This window comes from Lagopus leucura, unplaced genomic scaffold, assembly GCF_019238085.1.
Source record: "Lagopus leucura isolate 7727_CA_CO unplaced genomic scaffold, USGS_WTPT01 Super-Scaffold_73, whole genome shotgun sequence".
Classification (NCBI taxonomy): domain Eukaryota; kingdom Metazoa; phylum Chordata; class Aves; order Galliformes; family Phasianidae; genus Lagopus; species Lagopus leucura.
Window position 1 is genome coordinate 61,112,728 of NW_024962252.1, and position 20,552 is coordinate 61,133,279.

General features: G+C 38.1%; 1 protein-coding gene across 1 annotated transcript in view; it reads right to left on the bottom strand.

Annotated features, from left to right (window-relative positions):
• Positions 1-20,552, bottom strand: part of LOC122192921 (ribosomal protein S6 kinase alpha-2) — a 155,318-nt gene that overhangs the window by 85,681 nt on the left and 49,085 nt on the right. Inside the window, exons 2-3 of the mRNA XM_042893617.1 lie at positions 6,278-6,394; positions 2,453-2,534 (exon numbers count right to left, since the gene is read on the bottom strand). Of these exons, the coding sequence (XP_042749551.1) occupies positions 2,453-2,534; positions 6,278-6,394 (199 nt within the window). The remainder of the gene's footprint in view (positions 1-2,452; positions 2,535-6,277; positions 6,395-20,552) is intronic.

Genomic DNA, 20,552 nt, shown 5'->3' on the forward strand with positions numbered 1-20,552 from the left:
CCCCCCCCCCCCCCCCCCCCCTCCCCTTCTCATTTCTCCATTTTATGTTTCACAAATTTGCTTTGCAAAAGGAAAGAACTGCTAAGGTACTTGTGACAGTGTGACCATGTTAATGGCACTGGCTCCTAGAGCTTTGAAGTTTTCACTCCACATTATACTGTGAAGAACAGATTAGGAAGGAAAACCATCCAGAAATTTATCTCATAGCATGTCTTTGGTCAGTAAATACTGAATGCAGTGCTAACAAGTACTTATGGCTTTGCTCCCATTACTTGACATGGTAATAAACAGTTCACATTGAAGTGACTCGCAGCCTTTTTGAGCGTAGGTAGGCAGCAGCAATTCAGCACTCTCACTTAAAAGATGAAATTAAGCTGTCAGAAATATCATCTCTGTGCCAGAACTTACAAGGAAGCTCACTGACAGCAATCTTCATTTTTTTTTGCTCTTCTCACTTGCCCTGTACTAACAGGGTTTTGCCTTCATTTTTGCACCTCGAGTTAAATAGTTGCTGAATTTAACTTATTTATAAAAATTAGTATGGACAAATTAGCTCCTACTAATGTGCTAGCAATCCTGAGATTACTGACAAACCTAGAGTTACCAGTCAGAGAGGCAAGTAGTCTGAATGGGAGAGAAATTCAATACAGAGCAACTTCAACTTTTGGACCTTGTCACCCACACCTGAGAAACTAATAAATATTATGCTGTAAAAAGCTGATGGAGGAGAACAGAAGCAGCTCTGTGTTATAAAGAACTGTAGACACGGAAAGCATATAGACGTGCCAATTATTCTTGGTGTAACACAGATTAAATTTTGAATAGTTTGAAATCACCATCTATGTTTTAAGACATCCTGAAAAACTGCCATTACATAGACTATTTTTTTTTTCCAGTGGAATTTAAGATTACAGATGTAGCTATCATATATTAAGTAACAATAAGGTGTTTGAGGTTGTAGAAGAAACTCTCCCAACTCAAACCTGATTCCTCTTAAACAAACCCCAGATCTACACAGAAAACAGACAGACAATCCAGTTTACACATGAGGTGAAAAGTTGTGAGTTCTCCATAGATACAAAAAGAAATCTCTGATATGCATTTACATCAGAGGATCATGCAGTCCTTTTTCAGATGCAGTACTCTGTAGGAGACAGCTTTCACCACAGAGGAAATTTCCAAGAGTTGAGTTCATCTGTTTCTCTATTGGTTGAGACATCAGAGATCACTCTATTACACATATTTAATACACAGGCCAACCCTTTTATGTATTAAGTCCACTAATATTGAAATGACTACACTGTAGTCTTCTTCCACAAAAAATACTTTCCTATCTACATATTAAAAATATTTGTACACAGGCATCACTTCAAGTTTATATTCATTTGCAAAGGCTGTGGCAGGGGAAAAGACCTTGGAAGTTTCTGACTTTCCTATCTTGACTAGTACTCAGGAAAGGTGCTGTATCTGTCTGCCACCACCTGCTGAAACATTTCCTGGCAATTAGCAGTAGCTTCATTCTTCTTTTGGTTCCCCACACCAATACACACTAAAGAAATCTGGATTCTTAAGTCATCGGAACTATTTAAAAATTAGGTCTTTTCACTCAAGGATAAACACGTAGGCACAATTCTGCACTGTGCAAACACTTACTGTCTTATTAAGTCAAAGAGCTGCCCTGAGTTTACAAAATAAACTCAGAACAACATGTACAGGCTTTTGGGGGTTAAAAGCAGAGTATAGTACTAGGTCAGGGAAACAGGCAGAAGCATAGATCTTCCTAACTCTCTGGAGGAACAAACAATAAGGGCTTCAGTTGAGATGAAACTTAATGTACTTATTATTCAGTCCTACCTACCTCTCCCATTACTAGAAACTCCCTTGTGGTCATAGCAAGGTTGCAGCAGCCAGTGACCCCAGTAAAGGATGACCAGCTTAAATAATCAGTCATTTGGCCTGAGACGAGTGGAGGCCACATACTGACTGGTCACAAGTTAGGAAACTGTAAGGTCTTAAGAACCTCAGAATGACTCATCACACTTGAAAATAAGTTTCCATGAATTTTCAGGCATGTAGTGAGAAGCACCCCCTGGAAGGCCTTCCTGCCCAGTAAGAATTATGCTCTACTTCAGCAACGTCCTTATTTAAAAGTATTTGCTTCTGTTTACTTCAGCTGCAGAGAGATACTGTCATTCTGATACAATTTAATGCATGCCCAGTAAAGATCTGGAAGTAACAGTAAGAAAATAAAGCAAGCAAGATGGTAGGAAGCACCATTGCTCTGTTTTCATGCTCTCATACTGCGTAGGTAACATATTCTGTGTACCTTTTCCATAGAACATTCGCTATGGTGATAAACTCCTGCATATCATCAAACAGCAGTAACGCAAAAATGACAAGAAAAGCAGATGTTGAAGTAGCACAGAAATGCAGCCAGTGTCCAAAATCTTACCTTTCAGAGTTGCTTTCTTAAGTACCTTCATGGCATACAGCTGGCCTGCATCAGATCCTTTGATCTTCCTCACTAGAAATACCTGTAAAAAGAACAGTTTGTGTAAATGGGTACCAAGCTTTTAGTTATGAACCTTGCAGCATTTGATAGGGAAACATATACTAAATTTCGGGAATTCCAATGAAAATTTCTGGCTGAAAGCACTTTATATATTTCACCTGCAATTGGTTGAGCTAATTCTGGAAAGCTTCTGTTTTAAGCCTTCACTTTCTGACAGCTTTTCAGTATTGCTAATAGCCCTTCAAGATTCAGTTAAAGATGGTGAGTAGTCATAAACAATGTGTGCACATTTCTACACATTACGAACAGCTTTACATGAAAAAGGTGATGTCTTGCTTGAGCTTAGGAATACAGAATTTTTTTAAAAAAATTATTTTCAGCAATTAAATTAAGAAGGAAAAAAAGGTGTAGCTTCTGTCATAAATCATGAAAGATGACTAATGTAAAAAGTAAGGGAAGCAGAAAGTTTTTACAGCTGGAAGTTTGCTCAGGCATACTTAAGAAAAGGTAGGAAAATTTGATAGGTTATTATAATAAAGACATCTTTCCTTGTTACAATGTCCTATGTTACAACTTTTGACAGTGTAAATTTTTAATTGGGATAAAATAAATTGTAGATAAAATTTTGATTTTTTGTTGTTGTTTTTTTTGTTTGTTTGTTTAACTCCATGAGACTATTCTTATCTGACTCTGAGTCAGTCTGAACACGAGGACAACAGAAAAGAAAACCATAACTTAGTTCAGTCTTTATAGGATGCTCAGTATTTTAATATTTGAAAATAAGACAATATTTTAGTTGATCCTCAGGACACACTGTTTGCAGAGGTCAGCAACATGACAGCAGGGGCTCAACTGTTATTTCAGCACCTTTACTACTGGACAGAAGTGGAAGTAAAGCCAAATACAAAAAAAGCACTGCAAAGCTCACATACGTAACATATACATATAAATACATGAATTAAAGTCTAAATGAAATTATTTTACTCTAGAACGTCTACTTGGATTGCAAAAATCTGTGGCAACTATTTTAATTCATCATTTATTCATGAACCACACAGCCTTGCAAATTGCCTTCATCCAAAACATGAAAAGTCAAAAAAAGAAAGGAGGAAGTCTATTTCTAGCACATTATTTGCAAGTTGAAATACACTTCCTTCTTAAAAAACAAAAAACAAAAAACAAAAAACTGTAAAAAACCTACAATTTTCTCAAGCACTCTCTGAGAAAAAGGTTTGTGGGAGAAGATAACTTTTAACAGCCATCCAGAGAAGCTGAAGGAAAAATAAGTAAATTCTTTCTCTGAACACCTTAACCAGAGCTCTTACATCTGCACAACATCACAGCTACAACACTTCTGCTATACGATCTGATACATTTTTGGTGAGGCTTTCATTCTCAAGATGTTTCCTGTGCATGTGAGATATGTACAGCTCTACAGCTAAGCTCTCCTAACTCACTGAGATTGGGCAGATGTTGCTGATTCCTGTCTCCTGTTTCCTAGTTTGAAGAACGTGCAAGTACCTCTGGTACTCACAGCTGCAGAAACAAATATGAAATCTGGAATGCAACAGGAACATGTAAGAATTTCTGAAGTGCTTTCATTAACGTTCATAATAAATTAATCTCAGCTGCTCCAATAATTAATATTAACAGGAAGTCAATTCATTTAGAAGTTCAGATAGAAAGAGAAATATTAGGATATTTTTCCACCAAGTCCAAGTCAAAGGTTTAATTTTTGCATTGCTTTATAGGGGAAGAAAAATCTAAAAGTACTTTTGCCAAAACGCTAGATTTTTAGCATTATTATTATTGTGCAAAAATGGATATGGATTTATTTCTGAAGAAGAAAAAAAAATAAAAAAGAAAGAAAATGCTAAATCTCAAAATTTATATTATCTCTTTATATTAGCTTTAAAATAATAATTTACCAGAATTGTATGGGCATATTCCTGAGCAGAATTTCAACTTTCTAGTATGATTTGCATGAAAACACCCTAGGTTATAAGCAAATGTGTTGATAGAATGAGCAAGAGTCCTTTAGCTGGAGTACTGAGTACAACACCCAAATCCCAATCCAGAAACCTAAGCAAGTGCTGTGACTTTCATCAGTGTTGAGTGTACTCCCTCTGAAACCAAAGACTTTTTTTTTTAATTCTGCAGGAAATGATGTAGGTCTCAGGTGAACAACTTGAAAAACAGCTCTGCATCCCCAGAGACTTACAGATTTGAGCTATCAGCTGAAATACTGAAGTGATGAAAATTTACAGACTGCATAAAAATTTCCAATCAGACTTCGTTCCTCTGTGTCTATGATGATTTTGTGAATTTACTGACCAATTTCACATAAGATACTAAAGTGTCTTACAATTACACAACTCCAGACAGGTCTAATATCCGCAGTCATATACTGATCCTGCAGCAAATCAAGGGAATGTGTCACAGAAACCTGATCTCATTTTAGGAAGTGGTAGCAGAGGCTAGACATTTCAATTATACAGTGCCTGAAGCTCGAATGCCAAATTTGACAGTTAATAATGAAATACGTCAGTACAATCTAAGACATTCAAAACCCAAATATCATTACAGTGCTCTTAAGCAGTTCTCTAGATCAAAACTTGGTAGTGAATGCTAATTTTTTTGATGTCTCTCATCTCTTTTAACAACCTTATTTATCAGCATAATTCTGGAATACTCAGAAAGCTACTAAATACATTCAAAATAGCTTTTTTTTCCCCTCATGAATAAAACTGAGGATCGTGGCTTATTGTCATGGTTCTCAGCTTTTGCTAGGACCTCAATAGATTTTAGGTACGAATCAGTGCTTCAAGTTAGCTGGAATGATCCATCTCTGAAATATTTATGAAATAGACTAAAATTTAAAAAGCACTGAAAATGATAAGGACTTCCATGTTCGGTGTAAACTAGGCTCACCTCTCCACAGGTTTCAAAGGCTTATTTAGTTAAACCATGGAAAGAATTTAATGATGAACTGATGAATCTCCCTTCTTTCTCTCAATTTTTTCTTCCTATTCTCATTTGCAAATGACACATCCTTTTCAAAAAGAATTGCCTCTGGGATTGAGAAAAGCCTTAAGATAAAAATGTTGTTTCTCAATAGCTTGTCATACATCTAGACGATTTTTTTTTAATACACATGCTTTAGGTACACAGAATGCATACATATACACTTTATAGTCACTTGGCAGTGAAACATACAAGGAAAAACAGCTTGGTTATAGGTGTCAAAATTCAAAACAAAGACACTGCGATGAAAATTAAGTGCTTAGCATCTAGGCCTAAGAAAGCAGCTTTTCTTACAAAATCAATGTGAGGTAACAAGCAGGGTGAAAGACGGGGGCTTTGAAACATGCTTGTGACCACGTCTGCCCTCAGCAGAAACTGGGAAGCAAACTTCTTTTAAGCTTATCAGTGTTCCTACAACTGAGCAGCAGTAGCACGCTTACTTAACTAGTGGATAGGTTAGAAAGAGGGAAAGGAGTATAACTTTATAAACAATGCTGTTCACTATCCCTGCTTACTTCTGTTCCTTAGACTATATCCAGAGCCAGAAACGTTATTTTCTAAACTGTTCTATATACAGAATTCCAGCAAAGGACGGACAGATTATTAAAATGAAGGCAGAAGAGGCTTATCTGCCTTTACAATACAATATGTATAGGCAGTGTTATCAGTGCAAATGAACTCAGAGAAAGAACACAGCATTTTCAGTCTTGATCTACGTGATTAGATGGCATTAAAAATTACCTTTCCATATGAACCTTGTCCTAATACTTTCAGCAGCTCAAATTGAGAAGGATCTGCTTTTTCAAAACCTTCCTTCACATGGTGACTGATGTCTATTTCCTTCACAATACCTTCTTCCTGTAAAGGAAACAACAAAAAACATCATTGCCAAATCAGAACCATTATTCTAAGGAAACATACTGTTAATTAAAATCTCATCTTGTGCAATGCTATAATCATATACGAAATTTGGAAAATATAAGCAAATATTTACCATGTGCCTCTTGCAGGCAGGACAGGGTAATGGGTGGGATATCAGGACGTCCTCCTGTTTATCAATCTCAAGATTATGTCTAAATAAAGGTATAGCAAACTGAAACAGAGATATACCACAGAGCTCAGTACTCATCACAGACCTTGCTAACATAGTGTCATGTTCCCACATCAGTAGTACAGAGGATCCAGCACACTTCTTTCCACAAACTTTCTCATTCTTGCTCAAAGCATCACTTCGAATTCATCTTAAAAAGTGAAAATCACTTAAGTTTGAAGCAGCAATTCTTATGAGTAGACCACAAAGGAAAGGCATTGTTAAAAGTACATCTTCCAATTTACCTTGAAGAATGGAAGATTACTACCAGAATCCTTCTAAACAGAAAACAAATTCAAGATTTAGATGTGAAAGCAAGGTGGTAGGAAGAAGAATGGCAAACATAAGAGACAGCTGTACAAGGACTTTTCTCTTTAGCTGTAACAAGAGATATTTGATTTAGTTGCTTGTGTATTGTTATTATGGCATGATCCTCTAAAAAGAGGGCGACGGAGTTATGGGAGAGCCAAAGGGATTACACTGAGTTTGCAGCAACCCAGAAAGTCACTGAGCTGAAGAGAAACCTGAAAGAAATATCTTCTCTTCAAGGACACAGTGGTGACGGAAGATATTTTTTATATGCCTTCTTATTTCTGAAGTGTTCTGTACACCTACATTTGAGGATGCTCTCCTATTAAAAATAGATGTTCTAATTTCTCAACAAGTAAAGCATGGATTTTTAGTATAAAATTTATTTTGTTTAGTTTCCCAGATCAAGGGGAATTGCTCATTTAGGAATAGGTTTAAATATTCATGCATCTACTAAAATTCATTAGAATCTTTGAAACGTTACTTCTAGTTTGAATTTTGCTGTAATTCTTGTTTTGTTTTTTTTTTCTTTCCTCAAGAAGAGACATTGATATATAACATATGTGTAAAGTTTTTCTCTCTTCTTAAACTATGTGTAGTAAAAACAGAAATAATAACCTAAAATGAAAATGCATTCGTAAACATATTTGGCCAAAACATGTTTATTTACTAAACAAAATAGATGTTAATTCATTCACTCCATTCATCTCTTCTCCAAGAAAACTGCTGTCACTTTCTAGCAGCTACAATAACTCATCTGATGCATGGCTAGCATTACCCTGACTGTACTACATGCTACAGTTTCTTCCCTCTTCTTTCCTCCCTTCCTCTTTACACTCATGTGCTCTGGGACAGGGACTGTATCCTCTTCTTGGTTTGGAAAGCTTCCTGTACTTTGCGTATGCTGCCAGAATCATAGAATACAATCATCATCTGACAGCAACTAGTTTTTCTGATCCTAATTTCTCTAGTTTAAGTGATTTGCATGAAATGAAATGCTTGAAACCAACAACCAGTTTTCACAGAGAGATTTAAAACTTTTCTAACAGTACATAACTGCCAAGAGCCTCTTGTCTTTCTGGCTTTAATTATTGTGGAGAATAGAGTATCTTTCTGATTAAAAAAAAACCATATATACATACATCATTTCATTTTTCTTCTATATGAAAGTAACAATAATAAACTAGAATAAACTTGCAAAAACACTGTTTCTTATGGAACTACCCACATGGAGCAATCAGAGTCATCATCAAGTCCTGAAGTGGTGAGCTTTCATACCAAGGGACCTGCATTTTTACATGAACTGCCTGCAGCTGAGAAGCATGCATACTGTTAAGAATCTTATTTTGAGATAAGCCTGTTCAGCTATACTACAGCTTTGGTAAAGTATCTGTGCTACATGGCTCACCAGCCACTGTACTCACAAACAATTATTCCCCATATAGTCAGGCTCCTGCCCTGATTTATCATCCTTTACTCTGTACACTAGACCTTGTATGCTTGGGAGTTCTTTCTCCACTGACCATAAACAGATTCTGAGAAGAGTGGCTTCCACAGGCCAGCATCTGTGTGCATACACCTCTTAAGAACTATGAAACAATGAAAATACGGAATGACTTCTTTCTCAAGTCAGGACAGCTTGAGCACACTCAGTCACCATTTCAGGATTTTGCCCATCCCTGTTTGTCCAGAAGCACAGCACAGCAAGGACCATCCCTCAGAACAAGGTGAAGTATGAGGCGGATATAAAATTTACCATGTATTTGGGCTGCAAAGCTCTGAAGAAAGAAAGACCAACCTCAGTTTTATACACACCATCTTCCTCAGATTTACTTGTACTTTGATCTAACATCTCAGACTCAAAATTTGTGATTGAAATCTACTGCCTGAAGAGAACATCAAATCCATTCATTTCTGTGAGGTGCATTTCAGCCTGTACCATTCAGTCATTTCAGCTACGTTTGCAGGTTTAAAGGATGAGTGAGTTTCGATTGATCCATTAAGATTAGTCATCAAAGCCACAGGTCTACAACCATAAGCGTATTTCCCATTGTGTTATTAAATTTAAAATAACTCTGTTCTTTCAGTGTGTTAAGTTACAGGAATATCTTGGGAGTATTAAGATGATGAATTCAAGCCTTCCCAGAGAATAGCATAATTATTTCATAACTTACAATAAGAACAATACTTTAATTACATGCATATTTAATTCAATCTCAAAAAACGTACGTATTTCGAAAACAACAAGACCACATACAAGGCTGGGTAGTGTTTCACCACTGCACTCATTTTAAAGAGGGAAAAAGGCTGTAAGAATATGGTTCAAAGAATCATAAAAACGTTGGTTAGAAGAAACTTCTGGAGGTCATCTGGCCCAACACTCCTTCTCAGACTACCACAGACCCTTAATTAGGCTGACTGGGTTTTGTCCACTGTAGCTCTGAGTACCTCAAACAATGAGGCTTGAGCCACTTCCTATGAAAGATTATTCTTCTTCAATTTGCCTGGCACAGAAATGCCCACGGTCATGTCAAGCTACCTTCTCCAAGGGTTTTTAGGAGGAAGCAGGATGTTTATCTAGGAAGGCAGGATTTCCTGTGGATTTCCAGCAGTCTTCTCACTAGGAAGGGGCAACAAAGCAGCACTAAAGAAAAACGTGTCAGACTGCTCCTTTGTCCATCAATTACCACTACAGTGGCATTGCTTGTGAGCTGCCAGGGGACAGCTAGTATTTTTAGTTGGTATGACAAATCCCTACCTCCCACTGGAGCAAAAAGCAAAGTTTCCAGTATTTAAGACTGAACACGGACACAGTCCCTTTAAGGAAATATATTTCTGGCTCTCTGACACTGGGCTGAGGTATTTTAAGTTCAGCCACTTACAAGACTCCAGCAGTAAAACAGCCAAGGCTGAAAACTATCAATTTTCCCACAACATCAGAAGATGCTGAATGCCTTTACTGCCACTCAGAATCAATGGAGCAACCATACTACCACAAGCTTAACCATTTGCACTAAGTGACTATCAACACCAGGCACTTCTATTTTCATTGAAGCATCACCATGAAGACAGTCTTGCTAGACCTACTCAGGAAATATAATTTTCTGGAACTACACAGTAGGCAAGAGTGAAAGTTAATTGGAAATACGCAAGATGAAGCACTGGTCTTAGAAATGCTCTTGACTGAGTTTCTGCATGGCATGCAAATATTCTACATAAAGAATCATGTCAATCTAAATTAGTGAAAGGGAACATGTTCTCAAAGAGATGATAACTTAGTGGTTAGAGTGGTTAGAATTTAGATAGGCAGGTATAATATTAACAAGCAGGACCCAAGGTGTAAAGGTACCTAAAGGTACCCTAACTAGTCTTACAATGCTTAGCTCATTCCTCAGCTGCTCAGTGGCTTTGTATAGATTTCCACAACATAAGCAGCAGCAAGAAAATTGTCACTGATATTTGTCTAGAGTTATCCAAGTAGTTCAGCTAAGGATTTTTTGCTCTTGCCTAGAAACCAATGCTGTGAGTAAAGACTGCAGAAGAATCCAAGGATTATCAGTGCCAGGCCGTGGATTTCCTTGTATGTGTTCAACATTCTCGTGGCTTATTTAGCTGCATAAATTTTGGAATGACTTCTGCTTGTTTCTTTTACCCTCCTAGAAAAACAAACATGGTTCTGTTTTAATATTCTTGCTTGGATTTTCCCCTATCATTCCTAATGATGGAATGTGGGATAATTTTCCTCTGGTACCAATGATTAGAATGAGAACTAAACCAACAGAGCACAAGTGCTGTGGGCAGATCTCCAGATATTTATGTTCTGAGCTGCATTTTTCAATTGCTTGGTCCAGCAAGCATAACTTATCTGCACTAATAATTTGCATTACAACAACAAAACTGAGGCAAAATATTTACGCTGCAGACAACAGTCAGACTTTTGTGCACAATATAAAGAAACTATTTCAGTGGAAAGAACTTCACTATGGAAAAAAAAATAAACAATCCATGTGTCAATCTCCAAAAAGGTTTTGATCAGTGAGTCAAAAATGAACGTTCCAGTTTGGTCTGCAACAGCTGTGCACAGCAGCCCAGGCTCCTTCTCCCTGCTGACTTGTCCCAACACTGCATTAGTAGAAATGCTTGACTTGATGAGGTTTAATCTTTTGTAAACTACTGTAAATATTTATGCTTGCACAAAAAGCATCATCCTGTGACAAAAGTGAGACAGCTTCAAGGAAACATGTAGCTGAGCAGTACTGATGATGGGAGAAACGTCAATGAACTGCAATACATGATGGAAGAAGAATGGGGAGTGATTCTCCGTGCTAATTAATACAAGACAGACCAATTTGGAGCTATTTTCCATTATTCATTTAAGCACTCACCTGCACCCCAATTTAATAGAAATTTTGCACAAACAAGTAACCCAGGATTTAAATGCAAGTACCTCCTTTCCATTGTGACACAGGAAAAGAGCCTCTGCCCTTGCCCTGTGACTGCAAATAGCTGAGACGCATCTGCTTTGGTATTTCCCGGAGGCAGCAGGGGTAGAACAGAAGGCCAGCTGCTCCCTCTAACTCTGATCTAAGCTCACTTACAAGATTTCCTCACACAGATTTTAGAGAAAGATGCAGTAATGCCCAGTTGCTGCCAGGAAGCAACCACAGAGAACTCTTCTGACATAATAGTAATGACTCACTGTTTCATACATGAGAAGGATTGGGAAGTGCAAGAATATAGACTTAGGAATAGGATACAAAAAGTCACGTGGAAGCACAAGACATCTAGGAGAGTAGCTCTTTTCAGCCATACAGCCTCCTGCCCATACCACAGCCCTTCAGCAACTCTCCCCCCAGTCTCTGAAGGAGAGAAGCTAATGTCATCTTCAAACTCAGAGACCACCTCTGTCGTGAACAATGCGCTTCAATCACATGCAATACCTTTCCTTTCCAAGACTTCCTGAACTGGTGTGAAATAACTGGACACGGTGCCATTCCAGAGTCAGCTACTTTTAGCAACAGATGATTTTATGCAATTCTATCACATAGAAGTTAAGATATGTTACTAATGGAAGATTAGTATTGGTTTGCAGTTTGTTGGACACGATTCTGATCTTTATTCCTTTATCTCCTCACTTTCACAGGATCAAAACTGTCACACATCTATAGTTGTAAAAAAGGGGCAAACTTCATTTTCCAATAAAAATATCTGGAATTTTGATATGCAGATTTTCCAGTCTTCAGATTTGATGGGCTTGCATGCTATAGGGACTGAAGTCAATGAAGAAACGAATTAAAATGTTGCAAGAGAAAATAATGGTAATCCTAAAGAGAAGTTATCTCTTCCAGAGAATCATTATTAGTCTATAGCACCTGCTCAAGGTACAGACTTTATTTTGTTACCATTTTACAAAAATGCCTTACCATTTGGTAGGTTACCACCTAATACAAAACCAAATCACAACTATTTAACATCCAAATACTACGGGCAACACAACTCTCCAAAATAGCATGGTTCATTAGGGAAGCACATTTAAAACTCTGATATGGGAACAGTTAGGACAGGATATGTCTGATAGTAATGATTCCAGCTTTTCACCACTGTTTCAGAGGTTCTACTCTGGTTCAAGCCATAGGAGAGTAATTTATGTCAAGATGTAATAGGCTATTTGAATATCTAGCACAGGAAATTAAATGGCCTGTGTTCAGTTCTTGAAGAACAAATATTCATTAAAAAAAAAAAAAAAAAAAAAGAGTAAAGTATAAAATGTACGAATATTTTCATTAGCCTCCTCCCAAACCTGTCTCCAGCAGTTTTTAAATTTTAAAGATTTTTAAAAAGAAAAGAAAATCTTCTATTTTAAAAGGTTTGCACAAAACCCAAGTTCTGGCTTTTGTGGTGGTCTGGGTAGATCTAAACTAGGCAACATTGTAAATGGGTCTGTTTGTTTCACACTCTACAGTCAAATTAATTTATTTTTTTTTTAATAATGTATTAGATTCATTGAGCTTTTAGAGAAGTATGCTGAACTTAATAAATTCTCTGGAAGTTGTGCCAGGTTTGTAGTTTGTATTTATTACTCAAGCATAAAGCCAGCTACCCGCCTTCTCAAGAGTCATCTAGAGTTAAATAGTGCACAGTAGTTTTTAGAGAAGCTGGGATTTCTCTCACAGACCTCTCATGAATTTGAATAGTTATCTTTCAAGTGGAATTTCACTGTGCAGGTCAAAACCTACTGCAAAACAAAAAAAAATGAAATTAAAAGAAAAACTAAAGAAACAGCTCTGGAGTGCAATAGAATGTACAGTCCCTGTTCAATTCAATACACATTTCTCTAAAGAGAATGCCTAGTATGCCAAAGATCTTCTCTCAGCATTTCCCAAACTCTGTATTCTACTTTATTTTCTTTTTCTTTCTTTCTGTCTCTCTCTCTTTCTTTCTTCCTAATACATGTCTTGACATTTGAGGTTCAGCTGAAATAAAACTAGAAGTCAAAAAGGCTTTCAAGAGATCAAGGCCAGCAACTACAATGTGCTGGATAAATTGGTGAAGTCCACGAGTTGGAAGTTTGAGTATTAGAGAGATCTGGCTTCTGAGCTATGAGACTTCCTACGTATCTTTGATTAATCACTTAGGGCTAGACTTCGTAAAATGAATGCAAGTGTTTATGGTGGAGGAGACAGCGGTTTGAACTAATTGTCCTGCCTTATGCACAGTCACTGGAAAGAACCATGCACTTCATCATGAATAGAGATCAGATGAAGTCACATTCTTAAAGTGCACATTTATCTCTGATGATATGAATATAGGGGTTCCTGAAATTGGGTGAGATGAATTGCCATCTAATGTAAAAATTTGAAAAATACTTATGTGGAGTAATATTTCAGTCAGATTTTAAATAGCCTGACAAGAGATAGGTTAGCAAACACTTGACCTGGAAGTTTCAACATAACTTCTACTGAAATTAAATACTTTTAAAAAGAAATTAGATAATTGAAACTTCTAGGTGCTTAAAAATACTCTATGGTGAGGGGAGTAATTCAGGCATCAGGATTATGCAGTTTCAATAAGTTGGGCATTACATCCCAACCTGAAAAAATAAGATCAATTGCTTTTGGTTACCTCTTGAGAATACTGTGAGAATTAGCACAGAAAAAACAAACAAAAACAAAACCCTGAAATTACCACATATTGATGCATTTCACTGGTGCAACCCACAAAGATTTATGTGGAGTAGTGAGTAGAAGGCACTAATTAAAAAGTACTAGCGAAGCAAGGGGTTAAAAAAAAAGCAGAAGAAAAGCAGAACCATCTGGTCAGAAAATATGCAAACAATTGGCCGGCCTTACTCACACAGCAGCACTCTACAAATACTCAAATACATTTGTGAACTTTAACAGAAACAGTCTCAAAATGAGTCACACCATTAAAGGACAAAGAACTCATCTACAACGCTCTGAGCTACAATAAATACAAGCAAGAAAATTTTCATCAACATTATTTTAGGCTTGGTTTACATCTGTGCCTTTTGCGTTACACCTCGGAAGAGTTGTAAGGTCTACTACCAGTTGTACTACAGGCAAAAGAAAAGAACTTGCTGCTCATTCACCAATGAACAAACAATAACTAAGAGTGGATCCAGTGCCTAGAAGAAACTACTGTTACTTCTAAAAGATAAGTATACTTATTTCCTTAGGGTATGAGTTTGTAACATGAAGCAGAATTATGAACAGTACGTGGACTAGTAAGAGACAGCACACATCCCAGCACAGCTCCACTATAGCTCAGGTTGTGCTGCCAGGTCAGCAAGTGCCCTACATGCTCTGCTCTGAACAACGTGTAAACTCTTTGCGAGTGGCTCAGGTGGCTTCTGTGGAGATGTCCCAAGGCGCACCACCACCTTCCACCACTTTACAGAGCTGGCTGGCATCTGCTGCAGTACACCAGCCCTTGTGGGTATCCCTAATGACTGTCTTAATGTAATGGCAACCCACTGTTCATGCATTTGTGTTTCAGAGCATGGATAGCCCCATATGCATCTGTGCCTCATCTCTAAACTGCAGGTAAAGTAGGTGGTGTTTGGAGTAAAAGGGCACTGGAAATAATATTAAATGCTCCAGTACTGTGCTATCAAGCTCACAGAAGCAGGAAAGCAAACAAAAAGTCTCTCTGTTCTGGATACTATTCAAGAAACATAGCTAGTTACTGTCTCCAGTTCACTTATTGCTATGCTCAGCTTCTTAACAGACGAGAAAAGAAATTCCTGATGTTGTACTAGCGCAGTCAGTGTGAAATAAAAATTCCAGCTGCATTAGGAAGATAAACTGCTTAAGCAAGACATATTTGTAACCATTTCCTCACCGTTTCCAAGAGAACCAGAGAAAACACTGCTAAGCATAGTAGTGTAAATAGCATTGCTGCACAGTTGGTAGAAAATGCTGTAAAAAGCCCTGGTACATCTGTATGGCGATTTAAAAGAACTGAATACACATATTCAAAGGCAATATATTACATTTAGTTTTAAACTGTGGAGTGGACAAAAGTCTTTATGAAGAGCTAATCACATTACTATACTGGTTACTCAGTTTGGGGAAAATACCATTCCGCCACTTAAAAACCACTTGTAGGGTTCATAATTGTCTTTCTGAGAGAAATATAAGCCTGCTAGCACATTTTCCATCGTCCAATAATTACATTAAGCATCAGCAAAGGATTCAGCTAGCTCACACCACAAACTAGAATACTGTTACTATTAGCTTAAGAAAAAATATGTTGCAATGAGTTTTATTATCACAGTAGCATTTAACAGGCCAGTACCAGTCTTTCTCAGTAGAGAAAGAGACTGATTCAAGACCATTAAGGAGTGAAGGCAATAATAGTTTCAGTGCTACTGTTCACAGCTCAGAGATCCAGCGAAGGCACCAAAGGCTCTTCAGGGTGATGAAGTCAAATACGGCAGACAGAAGACGGTTTTGGCAAAAGGAAAATTCAGCAGGAAAAAAACATTACAAGACTTAGGAATAAGAAGACCATCAAGAGAAAAGGAGCATCCCAAAGGATAACAATTACAAGCCTGGAGAAAAGAAGGCTGTGGGGTGACCTCATTACAGACTTTCAGTACCTAGAGAGAGCCTATAAACAGGAGGGAAACCAACTCTTTGAAAGGGTAGATAACATCAGGACAAGGAGAAATGGTTTTAAGTTGAGGGAGGGAAGATTTAGGTTGGATGTCAGGGAAAAGTTCTTTACTATGAGCACAGTGAGGTGCTGGAACAGGCTGCCCAGAGGGGTTGTGGATGCCCCATCCCTGGAGGTGTTCAAGGCCAGATTGGATGGGGCCCTGGGCAGCCTGGTCTAGTATTAAATGTGGAGATTGGTGGCCCTGCATGAGGCAGGTGGGTTGGAGATTCATGATCCTTGAGGTCCTTTCCGACCTGACCATTCTGTGATTCTGTGAAGAGAAACTACAGTTTGTGCCTCTGTCAGCAGAGAAGTCAATTGAGAGGAGATTGGTAGAAAATTGTTTTGAATTTGCAAACTACTACATAAATGTAGTATGAAACAACTTTAAAATCAAGGCTAGACACAGAGGGTTTTTCCAGAGCAGGAATGAGCTGTAGTACAGTTAATGTAGTGACAAAAAAAAGCTAATTGTATGTGACACCAAAAAAAAGGAAGAAGTAGCTGAGGAACGAAAGAGTTTGTTGAGTGGAGGGGCCACAAGCGCCTTTGAAGGAGAATCCCCTGGGACCAGCATAACTGTGCCTGAGATCAGGATAATTTCCATGGGTCAGGAGAAATAGCAAGCATATTGTTCTTCCCTGTCTTAGTTTCAGCTGGGACAAAGCTTTTATATTCCCCTCACAGAGCCTGTATGATGCTGTGTTTTGGCTTTGGGGAAAAAAAAAAACAATATTGACAACATGCTGATGTTTCAGTTGTTGCTGAACAGTGACCGCATGAAACCATGGATGTTACAACTTCTTGTTCTGTCCTGCTAGCGAGGGGGCTAGAGGAGACAGAATCAAGCCAGATGATCTAAACTTGCCAAAGGGATATTCCATACCAAATGACATAAATGACAAAAAAAAAACATTAAAAAACTTGCAGGGATTTGTCTGCTGCTCAGGGATTGGCTGGGCATTGGTAGGTGAGGAGTTGTTTTTTGCATCACTGGCTTTGTAAATATGTATTATATTGTTATCATTACTATTATTATTCTCCTTCTCTCTTCCTTTTCTGTCCTAGTGAATAGTTTTTATCTCAACCCAAGTGCTTTGCTGGTTTTTTTCCTGATTCTCTCTCCCATTCCACCGGGAAGTTGGAGTGAGCGAATAATTGTGTGGTGCTGAGCTACCTGCCAGTTAAACCACAATATATCCCCTTTCTACTGTGAGATTTTGTTTGCTGCTTCCAGGAACATGGGTACAGCTGGCACCCTGAGCTGTGGATGGCAGGAATAGGCCTCATCACCATGACAGACAAACATGTATGTCTTTCAGTGCCCTGAGAACTGAGAACACACACAAGTATCTCTCTAAGCAGATTTTTAGCAGTCTACTCGAAATCTGGCCCAGGTAGAGGCCTGATACATTTTGCAGTCTCATGAAATAAAAAGAAGCCTCTAATGTATTTCAAAGACGTATATGGTGGATCTTCAAGGAGTGGATTGCTTACTGATCATCACAGGTTCTCTTGCTACAAAGGCAAAAATTGTTTACCGTGCATGTTATACAGTGCTAACCAAAAGCATGTACTTTGTAGATAGACCACACTGAAAAGTGAGAACAAACAATGTGGAAAACCCATCTGTACACAAAAAAACACCTTTGTCACACTGTTTGGAAGACTCATTTCAGAATGGTCCAACTGCTGCACCAGTCTTTGTCTTCTGCAGTGGTTTTCAAAATACAACATGATTTTCCACAACAAAATTGCAGGTGGGGAAGCTCGGTGATTCTCAGCCTATCATGACAGCTTCATGGCTGCAAAATCTTTTCATATACCAATTCAATACCAAATTCCTAAATACCATCAGATAAAAATATTTAATTTTAATTACTGTTAAATTTAATTACTGTTTATAAAACAACTTAAGAACAGAAAAGCGCTATTATGTGAATATACTCAAATATAGAAATGGATCAACAGCTCAGCCAAGGCTGATCCACAGCCTGGAAGGACTTCCACGGTTGATTCATCTGAAAATGTTTATATCTGAGCTAGCTGTCTAAACTTTTGTGTAGCTGGCAGAGAATCGAGTACTTTTAGGCTTTGATTTATGTCAGAAAAAAGCAAGGCTCTAAAATAGCACTTGGTAAGCATGTGACTTTTCTCTCTGCTGACTGAAAAAGAACTCTAAGCTGATAAGTTCACATGCAGATCATTTCTCCCTTTCTCAGTGCCTCAGTTGCTCCTTCAGCTTTGGCTGGAACATAAGTACTTTACAGAAGATGCGTTCTCCTTATATTTCCAGGCCAAGCTTTGCTTCAGCCCACCTTTCTCATGGATTTTCTACAGTCTCTGGTGGACTACGTGAGATGCTCCCATTGTTTCATCTTTCTGGCCACACGTCTACCTGTTACAGCTATGGTGATGTCTTTCTGCAGGCAGATTGCTATCTGGCCCAGCAAATGCCATGGATCTGCCACAAGTCAGAGAAATCATGGTGCATTGGTGTTCTTCTTGGGCTTGAAACTGGAAGCTAAATCACCACGCTGTGTCAGATATCAGGCCAAACTTTCAAACTGGGGGAAGCTTCACAACAAATGTAAGAAAACGCAGGTTTATTAGGTCTTTTCATTCAAAATACACATTACGCTTTAGCACAATCCTGACAGTATTTAGCCCTCTAGTTCCACTGACATCAGTAAGAAACTGCTAATACAACGTAACTCTGAGCCCAATCGCAGTACTTGGTGCCTACAGACAGTGAGACAGGGCTTTCAGATGCCCTGCAGGTCTCTCTTATTCTGCTGCAATCATGTACAGGGACCTTTATATCATGTGCTCTTGATTCCTGTCTTCAGCTACTTTATTCACAAAAGCTCTATTGAAAGTGAAGGTACATGGTGACGGAAGCAGGCAGTAGAAAGGAGCTCTTTTGTTTAATCCATTTCTGTGTATAATCCTCCGGTGTTTTAAAGTACTGAGGATATCAGCTCTAGAGTAAATTCACTGCTGTTGCTTCCATTCTGCAAGTACCTTTTCTGCGTATATGCAAACAGGCAGAAAATCAAACTGAGATTAAAATTTCCCGCTAAGTTCCATAACGGCTTTACTGAAAATCATAATTGCAAGCAGCAAACACAGAGTCCTGGCTTACTCAGGCCTGCCTGCCTATGTATACGGGACAGAATCCTTCTGGCCCACTGAGGCTATCTAATCTGAAAGCACAGGCAATTCTGCAGTCTCATGTGCAGCAGAGTGCAGAGTCAATGGACATGGCAGAGAGAGAAGTGCAACCCATACCTACCGTCTTAGCAAGCACATGGATTTTCTCATACGCTATTATAAAGCTACATCTGAAAAAAGAATAGAGTGCAGATTAAAGTATTCATTTTCTTTGAGACATCAGCATATTGCAGCTTTATGACCTCTCCCATGAGTGAATCCCCATCCAGACAAGGGAATTAAAGGCTGCAATATAGCATAGTATGCAAGATTATTCTTGTGCTCAGAGCAGACACAAAGCTACCTGGGACCTTTGGAAAAAGATAACCTTCTATTCAGAAACAACAGAAGGGGCACAGTCTACAGGCATTCTTCCTATTCCACTTTTAGCTCACATTTCATAGAAAGCTGTTCTAAAGTTAAGCTACGGAAGGAAAGGTGCTTTCAGATGTTTTCTATGGTGAAAAATAATCACAATGATAGTTAAAAAAAGTCAGGCAGTTCCATCAGACTGGAATACCAGCAAAAATCTCAATAAATCTGGAAGACAAAATTCTAAAGAAGAAACAGACACAACAGTATAACCACCAGCCTTTATTTTTTGCCACAGAGAAAACCGGTAGCCCACTTGGACTCAGTAATCCTGCAGCATATGCAGGTACCAAGCAATCTGTGTTTCTTTATAGATAAGGCATTATTGGACTCCTCAGTGAATCCTAGACAATAGCATCTGCAGCAGAATACAGCCTTTATACTGGATCTTATTTTATAATCCCAGTCAGTTTACCATATCTGCAGCACTTGCCACTACATTGATGTTTTATAAGTGATAACATAAAGACAACTCAAGGGCAAGAGAAGTAGTTCAATCAGTAATGAGAGAAACCTCGAATTAATAATGTGGAAAACTAGACAATACAATCAGAAGATGACAAGAAGAGAGACTGAGGAGGAAAGCTGTATCTATACAAAAGTTTTATCTCAAATAAGTGTTTAATCAAACACACAAGTCTGGTGCTCACTTGTTTTCCCCATTTGTCATAAACATTGAACGATGTCACAGTTTTTTCAAGAAGCCATGGCAGTTAAAACTTCTGTTATTTAAGCCAGTACTTTAAGGAAAATAAGATCTTTAATGTAAAATGCTGTGAAAAATTGATTACAAATTCATCACAAACGTTGCATCATTTGTATTCCTAAAGTTATTTGCATTTAAAAGACTGT